This window comes from Xyrauchen texanus, chromosome 45 (assembly GCF_025860055.1).
Source record: "Xyrauchen texanus isolate HMW12.3.18 chromosome 45, RBS_HiC_50CHRs, whole genome shotgun sequence".
In the NCBI taxonomy this organism is placed as follows: Eukaryota; Metazoa; Chordata; class Actinopteri; order Cypriniformes; family Catostomidae; genus Xyrauchen; species Xyrauchen texanus.
This window is the reverse complement of record NC_068320.1, coordinates 23,406,740-23,423,237: the sequence shown is the minus strand read 5'-3', so window position 1 is coordinate 23,423,237 and position 16,498 is coordinate 23,406,740. Positions and strand designations below refer to the sequence as shown.

Sequence of the window (16,498 nt, the reverse complement as noted above, 5' to 3'; positions counted from 1 at the left end):
TTACTAGGCAGACAACTCTAAAGCATTTGTAGGTTGATTTCAATGAAAATTGTAAACACTGGCTCAAAACATTGCTGTTTGTTTGAACATCCCCACCTGCCTGACACAGCAAAATTGGCTAGTTTGGGGATGTCATTTGCAGATTGTTCTGGAAACCTGTTTAAATGATCTTTTAACAGTTTATTTGGTCATCATAGTGGTGCGGAAATTACACACTTCATCTTTAATAAGAAAATATAAATAGCGTAATGTGACGCGACTGTGTGGCTCAGCGAGTATTGAAGCTGACTTCTACCCCTGGTTCGAATCCAGGGTGTGCTGAGTGATTCCAGCCAGGTTGCTAGGGAGGGCAGAGTCACATGGGATAACCTAGTGTTCACGATTAGTGGTTCTTGCTCTCAATGGGGCGCATGGTAGATTGTGAGTGGATCGCGGAGATTAGCATGAGCTGCCGCGGTGTCATGGACAACGAGCCATGTGATCGGATACGTGGATTGAAGGTCTCAGAAGCGGAGGCAACTGAGACTTGTCTGCCACCATGAGGACCTACTGGGAATTGGGCATTAAAAAAAACAATTGTGTAATATGACCTTGTCTTTTTATTTTTTCCCTGGCAGGCTGTTGTCAATCCTGACATTGCTGCTAGAAAGAAAGTCAAGAAACAACTAAAGAAAACAGAAGCCAAAAAGAGGAAATTTGAGTCTGTGCGTTCAGGACATAAAGCAAAGAAATCGAAACGCAGCTCACTAAGGGATTTGGCCATGATCAAGTGAACAGTTTCTCTGCTGCTTAATGTTTCTGCAGCCTGAGGCAGCAAAGGTCACCAAAAGTGTGGCGTAAAGCTGAGGACAGTGTGTTGGCTGTAGACACCAAGAGACCCTATGAGTCATTAAAGGTATATTCTGTCATTTACACAAGTGTTTTTTCAAACCCATATTATTTTCTTACGTGGGCCAAATACGGCCTCAGTCATATGTGTTTGGAACAACATGAGGGCGAGTAAATGACTGAATTTTCCTTTTTGGATTGAATAGTCCTTTAACCATTACCATAGAGTGATTATACTCAGATTTGTTGTATTATACATGTTTGCAACTTGTGCAATGTTTTTAAATAAAAACATGCCCAGCAATTGTTTGATGTTAAATACATAATACAATGGACACATTGATGCTGCATATTTATTTGACAACCATAACACAGGAGTGCTCTCCCCTATACACTTGCAAATATATAAATATGCCATTACAAATCCAATTCATACAAATGACAGTCTTAAATATCTACCCAGCAAGTATATTAAACAACTCAATATACCAGCTGCAGAGATTTTCAATTAAGGAAAAAGGCTCAATTTAAAAAAAGCAAACACCTTTATGAATTACAAATGTAGTGGATACTGAAAAAGTCTACAAAGCGTCAATACAGGCATTAGCAAAATCAGACACATTTTTTTTTTTTAGAGTTGAATTGTTGAGAGAGTCCATTTTCTTAGTCATTCACCCAGCTTTGTGGACACCGCAACATATCTGTTTTGGAAAGGCTGGGGCGTGGCCTTCACACAAAAGGAAGAATGCAGTCACTATTCCAAAGGACACCCAATAAGCAGTCTCTGAAGTACACTCATCAGGTGTATTTACAAGGTATTTACGAGTGTGCCTTCACTGCCTGCTCTTTAGCGACTCCACAAGCCTGCAATGTGAGAGTTTTGGGAAAACAAGGCATGTTCTCCATTAGTATCTTTTGTAATATGAACATATACTAACACTTCATTCCTTAACAATAGACCTACCATTCCATAGCATCATCCAGGCCAGTGCCTTTGGTTGCAGATGTCTTGAAAATCTGCCACTTCCTGTCTTTGAGTGCAGGTAAGCCGAGAGCATTGGCCACCTCTGTAGGGGTCATAGCCTGATCCATGTCTTGCTTGTTGGCGAACACCACCAGGATAGCTTTCTTTAGTTCCTCCTCCTAATAAATTATCACGTATTAAGAATTTCATTGACAATCATAGAGCGTTAATTAATAGAAACCACAGCTAATTTACCAACCTCCAACATGGCCACAAGCTCAGACTTGGAGATGCCCATTCTGTCACGGTCACTGCTGTCCACGACATATATCACTGCATCCGTGTTTGAATAGTAGCACCGCCAGTATGGCCTGGGAAGGAGATAAATCAGATCTTCTGCTTTGGTTTATTTCTTAATAAAACTGATAACTAAGCAGATTAAATAAACCATACCTGATACTTGTCTGTCCACCCAGATCCCACACTTGGAACTTTAAGTTCTTGTATGACACTGTCTCCACATTAAAGCCAATAGCTGTGTGATAGGAAACAGCATTTTAGATCACACACAAAACTATATGTCTAAACACGGGTATCAACCTGACTCTAAACAAATACTTGGAATTGTCGTGACCACTTCTCCCACTTGCAGCCTGTAGAGTATGGTGGTTTTCCCGGCTCCATCCAGACCCAATATGAGTATTCTCATCTCTCTGGTGCCAAACAGGCCAGAGAAGAGGCTAGAAAAGAAGCCTCCTGTAAAGATATGATACACACATTCAATTATAACAACACCATAATCATCACTGACAGCAGAATGTTGACTAACCAGAATTGGTCTAAAACTGAATGTCATTGTCACTCTTATCTGCTGGTCACCTTAATTATAAATCCTATCGACATCACATTGACTTAAAATTGTTATTATTAACTGAATTGCATGACCATCATATTAAGTGACTCATTTCATACAGGATTTATGCCAAACACGACAGAATAAAACTCATCGTTAGGAAGTAACAAAACAAGCCGGAGTGTTTTATAAATGAACTTTACTATAATTTATAGGTTATTTTATTTTCTACAATTGCTAAGGAACAAACAGGTTAGCATCACCATGCGAACCAAAAGCGTGATGAACAAACTTCCACGCGTACACACGCACACAAAAACGTGCGCGTGAAGAAAACGTTTAGCTAGTTACGTCATCAGTACGTACTGGTCCACAACATGTTTAAATCATATAAACATACCCATTTTAGATGAATTCCTTTTTTTATTTGCTCGTTCTCTCGAAGGCAGAGCGGTGCAAACACTTCCGTGCTCGACTTCCTGAATGACGTGTCTCACGGTCACGTGTGAACGAGACGCTTTACTGTACAATCACCGCGTGCAGATTCGACACTCAGCTGCGAACCAACCACATAATTATAATAATAGTAGTGTTGGGTAAGTTACTCTAAAAAAAGTTGTTAATTACTAATTAAATCTACAGTGTAATTAGATTACTGTACTAATTATTCAGTAACATGTAATGTGTATGAAAAAGTCATACACATTACTTTTAAGACCATTATTAACCTCGACCAGATGAAAATATAATTAAAGAACAGTTTCATGTCTATCCTTGTTTCAAATAAATCATAAAAATTATTAATAAGCAGGCCAGAGAATTTAAGGGGCTGCATTAAAATTAGAAAACACGTTTTAATGTTAGACGTTACATTTTGATTTTAAATTCACTGTTTTATCTAAAATTGTTATACATGTCACAGCCAGCTGATAGATAGCTGTACAATATGTATAAACCTCACTCTCACCTCAAGAGCTGCACTAGCGACTGAGGCTAGAGCTGAAGCCTTTAGCCTCATTGTTAGCTCGCCTGCCTCCCATGCCGGAGACAAATTGAATTTCTATGATTTAATGAATATTTCTATTTAAAAAAAGAAGTTTCAGGTAGGGGAGTCAAAGAGTTGCTCACCTCAACCAATGGTGAGTGTTAAGGGCAGGACTATCTGCTTTCCAACCAATTGAAGACAGGGGAGTGTTTTGGAAACCTGTTTGCAAACGATCGACCAAATGAGGTATGTGACTTTAAGTTCAACTCTGACCCCATTTGTTAAGAGATGTGGCCTGTACCATGAAGCTGGTTTCGGTGGCTAGCCAGGCAAGTTTTAGTTTACCTCAATTCCAGGTATCATGAAAGCTTTTAGCTGACCAACTGGTTCATCAACAGCAGGTTTGTTCTGGATTACAGATCGCTAACAGATGCTGAACCACTCAGCTGTGAGTAAAATGACATACGACAAGCCATTTCCCCTCGTCTCAAAGCACACTTTACAAATACGATCTTAGAAATCCACAAAATAAACTTCATAATAAATTGAGAAACTAAATAGATTTTCAGCAGATAGTGTGTTGTATTCGATTTAAAATGTAATTGTTTTTCCATTTACCCTCTTTAGCCATAGCAAAAAAATATCACTAAAACATAAATGTTAGTCTATCGATAAAACAGGCAACAAGATGGATTTCTATGATACCTGCAAAAAAAAAAAAAAATATATATATTTTTATTAAACATTAAAAGCTCAAGATTGCCATGGAAAGGGGTGAATGCCACTCAAACCAGAGATGAATGCAGTATTTTACTTGACGTTATAATAATATAAGTAAACTAAATACATATTTTATAAAAGAGCAAATATGTCTTATTGCATGCCAATTTTTTGTAATCCATTTCAATGCTATTCTGATTACCCTAAATATATTTTTGTTCAGTTTTATTGCTTAAGGACAAAAATGGCATTTTACCAATTTCTATTGTGCAGTTAAAATTAACCCATCTAATCACTTCATTTTAATTAGTTGTTCATTTAGAGCACTCCTATAGAATTTGACTAATGAGCATTTTTTTTCCCTCCACAATTTTCTTTTACTGTGTGGTTGTATTTACTTTGCATATCAGGTGTTAAACATCACTTGTATCTTCAAGCATATTCCCTCAAAACACTGGATTGAGTATGGAATTTATTTTATTTAAATTCATCCTGCCACCTGCATATAATTTTATTCAGAGTATCCTCTAATCGCACTAGTTGAATTGTGTGTATCAGTTATCTAATTTATTAATGGATGCATTTCCTTTACTTTAATAAAGATCTTCTTACTTGTATATCATTAAATAAATGTGAATTGGAAGCTCATACTTTGGTAGGTTTGAAAATGTATCCATTCCTTTCAGTGAACAGTTGGTGATATTTTTTTCAGACCAAAACTATGGCATCTTTAATAAAGCTATTTCATTTACAATGAACTAGCTTTACTAATTTCACTACCACCAGCCCCTCCCCCTAACTTCTAGAAGTACTATTAATACAAATTGTATCTTGATTTAAATGGGTTGCCATGTTTGGGTAGGAACAGGGATATACTAGTAATATTACACTATATACGCACAAACACTTCTAATTTCACTTTAGATTCTGGCCAAAAGTATTAGTTGTTTGCTGCTTCTGTATTTGTAGATAATTTTTTCACATGTTTCTATGGTATACTGGAAAACAATGATGAGCATTTGATGAGTTTTAAAGGCTTTTATTGGCAAAAACATTCAATATATGCAAAGAGTCAATATTTACAGTGTTGACCCTTGTTCTTCATGACCTCTGCAATTCGCACTGCTGGATATCAGCTTCTGGGCCAAATCTTGACTGATGGCGATCCATTCTTGCCTTATTAGTGCTCATATGCGATTACAATGTGTTCTTTTGCTTGTCCACTCGCTTTGAGGATTGACCACAGGTTCTCTATGGGATTAAGATCCGGGGGGGTTGCCTGGCCACGGATACAAAATTTCAATGTAATGATCTCCGAGCCACTTCATTATCACTCTTGCCTTGTGACATGGTGCTCCATCATGCTGGAAAATGCACAATCACCAAATTGCTCCTGGATCGTTGGGAGAAGTTGCTCTTGCAGGATGTTTTGATACCGTTCTTTATTCATGGCAGTATTTTTGGGCAGAATTGTGAGAGAGCCCACTCCCTTGGATGAAAAGCAACCCCACACATGGATGGTTTCAGGCAGAGGTGAGTAGAGTAGCCAAAAACTGTACTCAAGTAAAAGTACAATTACTTCAAAAACAATTACTCAAGAAGTACTAACAAATACTTGAGTAAGAAAGTATCCAATTAAGAGTACTCTAGCGAGTAACACTTTACTTTCACAAATTACATTATAGACGTTAAATACCCTATATTCCATTACATATTGAACATGTACTACAGAAATGGAAATTCTGTCATCATTCACAAATCACGTTGTTCCAATCCAAACCCATATGACTTTCTTCCATGCAACACCAGAAGATATTAAAAAGAATATTTGCCGGAGTCACCATTTACTTTCAGTGGAACACGCGCAGGCACAATACAAAGCCTCATACTGGTTTGGAACATGAGGGTAGAGAAGTGACAGAATATTAAATTATGGCCGAGTGAACGCTTTAAAGATAGTTTACCCAAAAATGAAAATTCTCATTTACTCACCCTCATGCCATCCCAGAGGAGTGGGACTTCCTTTATTCTGCAGAACAAATTCAGATTTTTAAAAGAATATTTGAGCTCTGTAGGCCAAATTTATGATGCTCCAAAAAGCACATAAAGACAGTATAAAAGTAATCCATAAGACTCCGGTGGTTTAATCAATGTCTTCAGAAGTGATATGATAGGTGTGGGTGAGAAACTGATCAATTTGTCATTTTTTGCTAGACATCAGGGGGCGATATGCAAAGAATCACCAAAAACACAAGAATGTGAAAGTGATCTTTCTCGTCCACACCGATCACATCACTTCTGAGGATACGGATTTAAACACTTAAGTCTAATGGATTATATTCATGGCGATTTATGTTTGGCTTTAAAATGTTGCCATCCATTGTATGGACCTACAGAGCTGAGATATTCTTCTAAAAACCTTCATTTAAGTTCAGCAGATGAAAGAAAGTCATACACATCTGGGTTGCATGAGGGCGAGTAAATAATGAGAATTGTAATTTTGGTGAACTATCCCTTGAAGAGCTCTGGTCAGATCAGGATGAATTTGTCATTAAGAAGAGTGGTTTGGGAACACTTCTAGTAATTATTAAAGTGAAAACGTCCATGGATTTTATAAAATGCCTTTTGCCATTTCATAGCTTTTAAAGTCCTGTGTGGATTCTTTTCAGCATTGCAAGTATTTAGATTCGTTAGATCTGTACAGCAGTACCGCTGCTCTCTAAATGCAGAGCGCGCAGCCTACGTAGGGGCACCAAACCGGATCGTGGAACAGTCGTTGTGCCTGAAACTGATCTAATGAAATCTCAATACACAGCAAAGCCCGTGTTAGAATTAGAGCCAAAACGTACCTCAGCGTGCTGAAAATAAATATCAGCTTGTCTTGGTGTTAAAGGCATTCACTGTGTGGAGCGAAGAAAGGGTTTCACTTTGAAGAGTTTGATGCTGCAATAATGACTTGAGTGACAGTCAAGTGAGTGTCTGATCACGCACAGCCGTGAACATCCGCTCTCGTTAAGTCCCATTCAATAGTCGCTCAATAAAATTACACATTAATTCAAAATTAAACCCAGTAAAATGTAACGCCACACATTGTAAAGTTGCAAAAGTATAAATAAAAAATATATTTTTTTTTTTTACTGGAGTGAGAGTAAAAATACCCACTTTTAAAGCTACTCTAAAAGTAAAATTTTCCCCAAAAATGTTACTCAAGTAAATGTAACGAGTTACTACCCACCTCTGGTCTCAGGATGCGTCACTGTTGGCACGACACAGGACTCATGGTAGCGTTCACCTTTTCTTCTCCTGACCATTGATTTTTCAGATGTCCCAATCAGTCGGAAGGGGGTTTCAGAGAAAACATCTTTGCACCAGTCTTCTGCTGTTCAATCCTTGTACTTCCTGCAGAATTTCTGTCTGTCCTTGCTGTTTAACTTGGAGAGAAGTGGCTTCTTTGCTGCCCTTCTTGACATCAGGCCTTTGTCCAAAAGTCTTCGCCTCACTGTGCGTGCAGATGCACTCACACCAGTCTCCTGACAATATTGAACAAGTTCTGCACTGGTGGTGACACTGTAGCTGATTCCACAGGAGGAGACGGTCCTGGCATTTGCTGGACACTCTGGGACATCCTGAAGCCTTCTTCACTGCAGTTCAACCTCTCTCTCCTTGAAGTACTTGATCCGGTAAATGGTTCTTTCAGGTGTAATATCCTTTACAGCAATTTCCTTACATGTGAGGCCATTTTGATGCAAAGCGATGATGGCTGCACAACTTACTTTAGAGGTAACCATTGCTAACAAGAACACAATGATTGGAAGCACATCTTCCCTCCTTTTATAGCAATCAGTCTGCTCTTATAATCCAATCAGAATGATAGAGTGATTTCACCTGACTAGTACTCTTCACACTTTCCCAGGTGCTGCTGATATGATTAGTGAAATGATGTGAATCAACAGTGAAATTTGGGTTTTGGTGATAAAGTTAATTTTTTTGGCCAATGAAGCTTTTTGCAATTATTTAAAATGCATCTGATCACTCTGCACAATAATCTAGAAACAATGTGAATCAACAAGACAACAACTGAAGCAGAAAACACAACATTAAAGTTATGTCACTGCCAATACTTTTGGCCACGGCCAAAGCCTTTTTGACAATTTAAGGATTTTAAGACTAATTTGATATTATTCTGTATATATTTACAACGTTTATTCCATTGTCTAAAAACACTAGAATATATATATATATATATATATATATATATATATGTATATGTATATATATACACACATATACAAATGGGCTAAAACGATATTTTCACTTACAAACACTGTCTTAAAGACATTTGGTGTCCCAATACTTGTGTGAGAATATAGCATTGCATTTGACGCAGTGCCAGCGTGTTTTTAAGACTGTTGCAAGGTAGCAATGCATCCAGTAAACTGACAATGTTTAAGACAGATGTTCTGTTAAATGCAACAATATAAAGGATAACACATTTTTAGACACATGATTCATTGCAATGCAACTTCTCGTAGCAAACACTATTGGAAAAAAACACTTATTTGGGAATTGATTTGGACTTACAATAACAAATATTTTGTCAACAATAAAGTTAGTGAAGAGTACTTTAAAATTATACCTTTAACATGTCCAACAAACCACTTTGTAAAAAAATATATAGACATGATCTCTCCGAATCCTGTGTCTGAATCTACTGGCACAGAAATAATTCACATTTATTTTATGAATGCATTTGTGTTCAATTCTTCTGGATTGATGTTGAACATGTATTTGATGTTATGTGGAACTAAGATTAATATGTTTTAATATGTTTTGTGTGTGTGTGTGTGTTGCTATTCTTATTCATTCTTGTGACAGATTATACCCTTCATGCTTGCTTTTTTTTTTTTATACCTATTATATGACCATTAAATATTTAAAAAAATAAATAAATCTCATCTTAAAGTCAGGATCGAAGCCTGACTTTGACAGAAAAAGTCGATGAGCTGCATCATGGTTGCAATTAAGCCTGATTGGATTGGTTTGAATTTGTAAACCTGAAACTAATCCTAAAATCCCGAGTTCGTTCAGCGCCCTTCATGGTACAGGCCTCTGGAGTACCAAAAACGAACAAATTATACATTTCTGACTTCTGTTTTTCATGATTAAAAAGAAAACTATTTAAAGCACATTTCATAATGATAATGATAATCATTGCATTTAGGATGTGTTTCATAAATTCGTACCAAACTCCGGATTAGAATAAACAGATTCACGTGAGTGTTTACAGTAATGCAGATACATTCTGATGATCGCCACGTGGTCTTAATTCGTGTCAGAGGTCACTGGTCTTGTGTGGGTGTTTTAATCCGGGTCACATCAGATCAGTCCTGCAGGTGAGATTTCAGTAATGTTGTCCTGTTGTTGTGTCAGTATCTGTCTCATAAATGAAATATCAGCGCTTAATTTACACGAAAGCGTCCCGATGGACATTAGAAGATTTGGCAGCCTGTTTGACAATTTAATCATCTTTAATTACTGCCAGAAACGAAAATGAGCATGCGATAGTGAAGCCACAACACCGGATGTGATTTTTGTAAATTGAATTCCTCAAAACAATAATTGACTGATGAGTTTCTAGAGAAAGCTGTTTTTTTGTTGTTGCCATTTTTGACCTGATATTGACCTTAAGACATGCCAGTCTATTGCATACTGTGGCAACTCAAAAACAAACACAAAGACAATGTTAAGCTTCATTTAATGAACCAAATAGCTTTCAGCAGTGTTTAATAAAATGGCAAGTGATTTTCTAGTACCAAATTAACAATTTAGCATGATAATTCAAAGATAAGGTGTTGGAGTCATGCTGCTGTCTAAATTAAATAAAATAAAAAACTTTTTTGAAGTAGTGATGGTGTTGATTTTTACATCAGTAATGACCTGAATATACTTTGTGATCAGCCGAATGCCACATTTGGTGAATTAAAGTACCAATTTCCTTTCAAAACAGCAAAGTCTTGTACATTATTCCAAACTTTTGTTTGTGTGTCTGTGTGTGTAATATATATATATATACACACAGACACTACCGGTCAAAAGTTTTGAAACACTCATTCTTTATTATAATTATAATTTTTCTTTCATATTTTAGAATAATAGTGAAGTCATCAAAAGTGTGGAATAACTTAAATGGATCAATGGGAATTATGTTGTGACCAAACAAAATCCAAAATAAATCAAAACTGTGTTATATTTTAGCATCTTCAAAGTAGTCAACCTTTGCCTCTTGACATTTTCTCAACCAACTTCTTGAGGAATCACCCTTTTAAACAGTACTGAAGGAGTTCCCATCTATGCTGGGCACTTATTGGCTGCTTTTCTTTATTATTCAGTCCATTTATAAAAACACATTTTTATTTTATTACATTTTATTTTTGTAATGAAAAATATAATATAGTGTCACAATTATTTTTTTGTCTACAAAATTAATTTCAAACATTTAAACACTCTTTCAGATCAAAAGATTTTTAAGATCATGTGAAACATTTCAGTCAAGTAGTTCGAAAATTATATATATATATATATAACATTTTTTTTTTATTTTTGTTGTCTTATATTTGTAACTTTTTTTTTACAGGCCTTATTTTTATTCCTTTATTCAATATTTTATGTTGTATTAGGATGGCTATCCGCTGTATATCCCTGTTCTGTTTCCAAATTCAAAATAAAAACATTAAAAACCTTAAAAAAATATCTCTCCGCTGCGCCGAAACTCTGTATAGCCCCTCCGTGTTTCCTCATGGTGTAATATCAAACTGCACCGTTCACTCGCTTAAATGACCAGCAGGTGGCGGCAGCGACACTAAATCCGCGACTGCAGAAAAAATACAAATAAAATAAATCATTAACTTGTCATTTATCAAACTTTTAAATATGTTTATTTTGTGTGGGGCTCTTTTAGTAATGTATTGCAATATATTTAATAGTATATTTAAAGTAATTTAAACGGATAGTTGACTTGAAATTTTAAGCAGTCACAGCACAGTGTCCTACAGTGTAACATGCAACACTTAATCTAGAACTATTTAAATGTTCTAATTGTATTATTATTCATGCAGTTAAATTAATATTAATTTAGTGATACTTTTAAAACAGTCTATTACTCTGCACTGGACCATGAGCTCCTAAAACAGCTAAAAAGTGATTAAAAGTGGTGTTAAACTTTGAAAAAGAAAAAAAATACAGATATTATGACGTCACAGCAGCTAAAATATACTCTTTCCCTTATACAGTGACATACATTTTAACCTAAAATCTTGATGTTGGAAAAAAAAAATTATGGACATTTATTTGTCAGCTACCTAAATAGATTTATATTGATTTATACCTTAGATTATATATAAAGAGTAGTGTATACAGAGATTGTGTATTAAATTTCACAATTACATACTGCAGATATTTTGGGTTAATCTCACAGAGATGTCCATATGCATAGTTGTTATGGAAATGCAAAATGCAAAATAAAAATACAAATAAAATGCATTCTTTTATGTCGACAACTACAAAACAACAATGTTAATCTCCATATTTTGTTGCATTGTATTTCAGATTCACAACTGCCATAGGAAGATGAAGGTCTTTGAAGAACAAACATCACCCAGACAGACAGAAATGATAAAATATGTGATGACAGAGTAGATGTCTTAATCTTCACTACCTGCTGAAAACCTTCCACTATATGTTCCACATTATATCCCTCACAAAGCAATACAGAAGACAAAAATGATCATGTATAATGTACAGAACGTCTTTATTTTACTATGAGCCAGTTCACACCTGGACACTTTGTCTTTGTATAAACTGCGTGAATGTATGTTTGTCCTTTCAATAAAAGTTCAAAATCAAGAAATGATGTTTATGCAATGGATTTTTCAAGCTGTTTTCAGGGCTATTAGATCAGTCTGATGAATGAAATGCCACCATTGTGTTTAAGATATAACTTTAGGATATCAAATATATTCTCAAAGCATGAATAACATAATCTCTGTAGGGGATTCTGTACAAGATCAGCTAATTATTATAAGACTGCTGTCTCAAAACCAAACAAGTCCCAAAGTAGACAAGAGGAGCTTCTATGATCTCGTCCTCACATCTCAGAGGTTGTAAGCCATCTGACTGACCAAAACCATGCAGCATAAGTTGGTAGACTTCACAGGTGTCATGGGTTTGAAATGTTCACTTCAACTGCTCTTGCTTCTGCTGTGTGTTGGTATTGCCCTTCCAAAGCAAAGTCCATTGGTTTGACCCCTAGGGAGAAGGCATACTTATACAAAGGCATACTTAGGATAAACATAGAGATATCATCCCCCCCGAAAATCTTCATACGTGATGTGTTTCAGTGGCTCAGTGGTATGAGCATATCCTCCTCTGTGGAGTATTCCTGGTTCAAATCCCAAGCTGGACACAATGGTATAGTTGTAAACTGGAATGATTGGCAGGGACAAGGCTGGAGGACTGTGTGATCCAAGAGAGGGGTGGCTCAAGCATCTGGGTGGGCCCCCCAGGACATCTGGAGTGATATCCAGCAGCAGTGTAAAACTTAGTTTTTTGCTGGTTTATACTAAGTTTTACACTGCTGCTGGATATCACTCCAGATGTCCTGGGGGGCCCACCCAGATGCTTGAGACACCCCTCTCCTGGGTCACACAGTCCTCCAGCCTTGTCCCTGCCAATCTAGCACCATCAGAACCACGTGTCCAGTCTGGGATTTGAACCAGGATCCTCCACACAAGAGGACATGCTCATACCACTGAGCCACTGAAACACTTCACTCACAAAAGATTTTCGGGGCGGTCATATCTCTATAGGAAATCAAACCAGGAACCTTTAAACTTCTAGTTCTGCTGCTTCAACTTCTGAGCTACCACAAGACACTTTGCATGTGAGTTTCATTGCCATAAGCTACAGTAAAAAGTCATAAAGTTGATGAGCTGGCTCATGCGTTTCTGAAATGTGTAGATGAGGCTGGATGCCACAGTGTTAGTAATTCTACTCCAGTCTACAAGTGAGAATGATGAAATGCATTGTTATAACTTGAGCTTCTACCATCACATAACACAGCTTATACTAAGAGGAGCTGTACTGGTATGGTGCCTTTTACTAGAAGTCATGAAGTGATCTGAAATCAGTGATATGTTTCAGCGTGGAAATCATTCTATCTAGATGCAGAACTGATTGGAGAGAACCCAGTAGCTCCAGTTCACTCAATGAGGGTTCAGAAGAGCTTTGACGTAAAGGTTTGTTCTGTAGAAACTGACAACAATCAAACGTGGTCCATTTATTCTTTACGCACAATTTACAGAATCTGTTCATACTTATATGGTCATTTGCCATCTTTAATCAGAAGAGTATTTGGCCAAACACAACAGAACAAGAGCTGAATGTGTTTTTATGACAAATTCTGTAAAATTTGTATTTGTTGATCATTTTTCCAAAGATAATGATTTCTTCAGTGTCCGCTAAGACAGTGTGAACAGTATATGTACAGTGTGTAAAAGAAGAGAAGTTGGTGTCTATTACCTAGAGTGATAATCAGTTTGACTGATCATTTTTAACTGATATTTATCAGTTTACACTTAACTGGTTATCAGTTTTTTAATATCAGGTCAACTGATAAAATTAAAGGGATAGTTCACCCCAAAATGAAAATTCTCTCATCATTTACTCACCCGCATGCCATCCCAGATGTGTATGTCTTTCTTTCTTCTGCAGAACGTAAACAAAGATTTTTCGAAGAATATCTCAACTCTGTAGGTCCATAAAATGCAAGTGAATGATGACCTTCGAAGATCCAAAAATCACATCAAAGTCAGCATAATAGTAATCTATAAGTATCCAATAGTTTGATATATGTCTTCAGAAACAATGCACTCACTTTGGGTGAGAAACAGATAAATATTTCAATCCTTTTATTTGCTATAAATATGTACTTTCTCTTTCAGAATGTGAAAGTGGAGATTTATAGTAAAAAAATGACTTAATTGATCCGTGTCTCACCCATCCACTTCTGAAAACATAGATTTAAACACAGAAGTCATATGGATGACTTTTATGCTGCCTTTATGTGATTTTTGGAGCTGGAAAGGTCTGGTCACCATTCCCTTGCATTGATCTACAGAGCTGAAATATTCTTCTAAAAATCTTCGCTTGTGTTCAGCAGAAGAAAGTCAAACACATCTGGGATGGCATGAAAGTGAGTAAATGATGAAAGGTTATTTTGGGGGTGAACTATTCCTTTAAATACAACACAGCCCAAATTAAAGATGAACTCAATTTGTGCAAAGTCTTAGATTCCAAACGACTTTTAACCTGCTAATAAAACAGGTTAAATAAAATATTTATTGACTATGCACAAGATTAGTCTCACAAAGCAGGCTGTTCACCTTCAGAGGTTAGTGTTAAACAATTTAGCTAATAATTGAATTGATTACAAATCTGTAATCAGTCACTTAAAAATAATCAGTGTGAATATTACTGGTAAACTACTGTATATCGGTCGTTCAATATCATTGTCGTGATATCATTATTATGTAGTTCCAGAGTGAATCATCACGTGCCATTGGAGTAGTTACATTTATTGTAGACTTCCTTTAAGTGGACCGGTGCCCAATGGACGCAGATACAGTCTGAAATAAAAGCATCACACTTTTAATCAAGTTATATAAGCATGATTGCTTGAACAGGAAATTAAGGAGGATGTGGTAGTCCATCTTAAATGGTTAGGGATAGACATCCTTTCTTTAGATATGACTACAATGTGTGGACCATGCACGCATATTTGTTGGGTAAGAGGTATTGTTGCATTTCTTGCTGTAATCAGAATCAGATCTTCAGCTCCAGTTCCTGTGCACAGACTGACTGCAGGAGAAACACAGAAATAAACTTTTGTGATGTCATTGTTATTGCTGCATTCATTAGCCCAATCCTACACTATACACTAAAAAAAATACAATATGTTGTATCCAGCTCAACCAAAAATAACAGTATCTGACATGAGCACAGCACATAAACAACACAGATATGATGAAAATTCACTGCTCAGCTCTTTATGCTGCTTTATACCAAAACATTCCACATTGAAAAAAGCTCTTAATCAGAACACAGTATTTTGTCTCTTACACACATAAACAGTGTAAACTCAATGTAGAAATGCAGTTTCTCGCCTTTAAATTAGTGAAGCACCGTCTTAATCTTCTTCAGCTGAAAATAAATAAAGAGTTGCGGCAGTAAATCTCGCATGACACTTGCAATCCCTGTGCTCATTTCATGTAAATAGAATAAGCAGGTTGAATTAAAATTGGCAATAAACAGCCTTTGGAACACAGCGGTGCTTTGCGACCCGGAAGTTGCTTCTAATTGATCAGATAAGAAAGGCCTTAATGTTAACCAGAGATTATTTAGGAGAGAAGGGCCACTTCTATTAAAATAAATGGGAGAAATGGAAACGGTCAACAGACATTGAAAGGAAGTCCCGCCTTTCAGGTAAACGAACCAATCAACGTTTAGTTACAGGCATCGCCTGTCAATCAACTTGATTAAGCGCATGCGTATTAGCGATTCAAGACGGGATTTGTATTTGTTTTGAGTAATCAAGGAGAAGAATCACAATTTATGATTCAATTGTTGTCAGATTTTACTGCTGATTTGAAATATGTTCTTTTATCATAGTAATGACAAACCATTTTTGAGATTTCGGTCTTTCCCCTTTCAAGTAGATAGGAGATGCACTTGACAGGAAATAGCTTCCATGGAGCGTTCCAAAGATGGCCACAAGTGCACCGACTTGCTAGAGTAGCTTTGTTTGAACTACTTCACTGTGTTATTATTAGTATTCTTATTATTATTTTTCAATTCAGTGGCTATAAAGTTTTCTCAGAGCTCTAGAACTCCGTGTTAGATCCTATGGATTCAAAGGAACTCTCTTATGGTAATTTGTGTGAACTACAAAGCCCCAACATATTTCTATAGCTGAACATTTTAAATTGGGTTATAATTTTAAATTATTAAATAGATTTTAAACATTATCATTATTACTGTGTATTAATTTTTGCCTTGATTCTTTGATTTAACGTATTTATTGTCCAGCAACAAA

The 16,498-nt window shown here is 36.3% G+C and overlaps 2 protein-coding genes across 2 annotated transcripts in view; one reads left to right on the top strand and one right to left on the bottom strand.

Moving 5' to 3' along the window:
- utp20 (UTP20 small subunit processome component) overlaps positions 1-1,005 on the top strand; it is a 28,439-nt gene extending 27,434 nt beyond the window's left edge. Inside the window, exon 62 of the mRNA XM_052118624.1 lies at positions 618-1,005. Within this exon, the coding sequence (XP_051974584.1) occupies positions 618-773 (156 nt within the window). The 3' untranslated portion in view covers positions 774-1,005. The remainder of the gene's footprint in view (positions 1-617) is intronic.
- Positions 1,006-1,184: 179 nt separating this feature from the next.
- Positions 1,185-3,170, bottom strand: arl1 (ADP-ribosylation factor-like 1). Its single transcript, XM_052118626.1, has 6 exons — positions 3,046-3,170; positions 2,411-2,548; positions 2,246-2,327; positions 2,052-2,163; positions 1,793-1,971; positions 1,185-1,692 (listed from the first exon to the last, which is right to left on the bottom strand). The coding sequence occupies exons 1-6, from the start codon at positions 3,047-3,049 to the stop codon at positions 1,662-1,664; spliced, it is 546 nt and encodes a 181-aa protein (XP_051974586.1). The 5' UTR covers positions 3,050-3,170; the 3' UTR covers positions 1,185-1,661.
- Between the last annotated feature and the right edge of the window lie 13,328 nt (positions 3,171-16,498).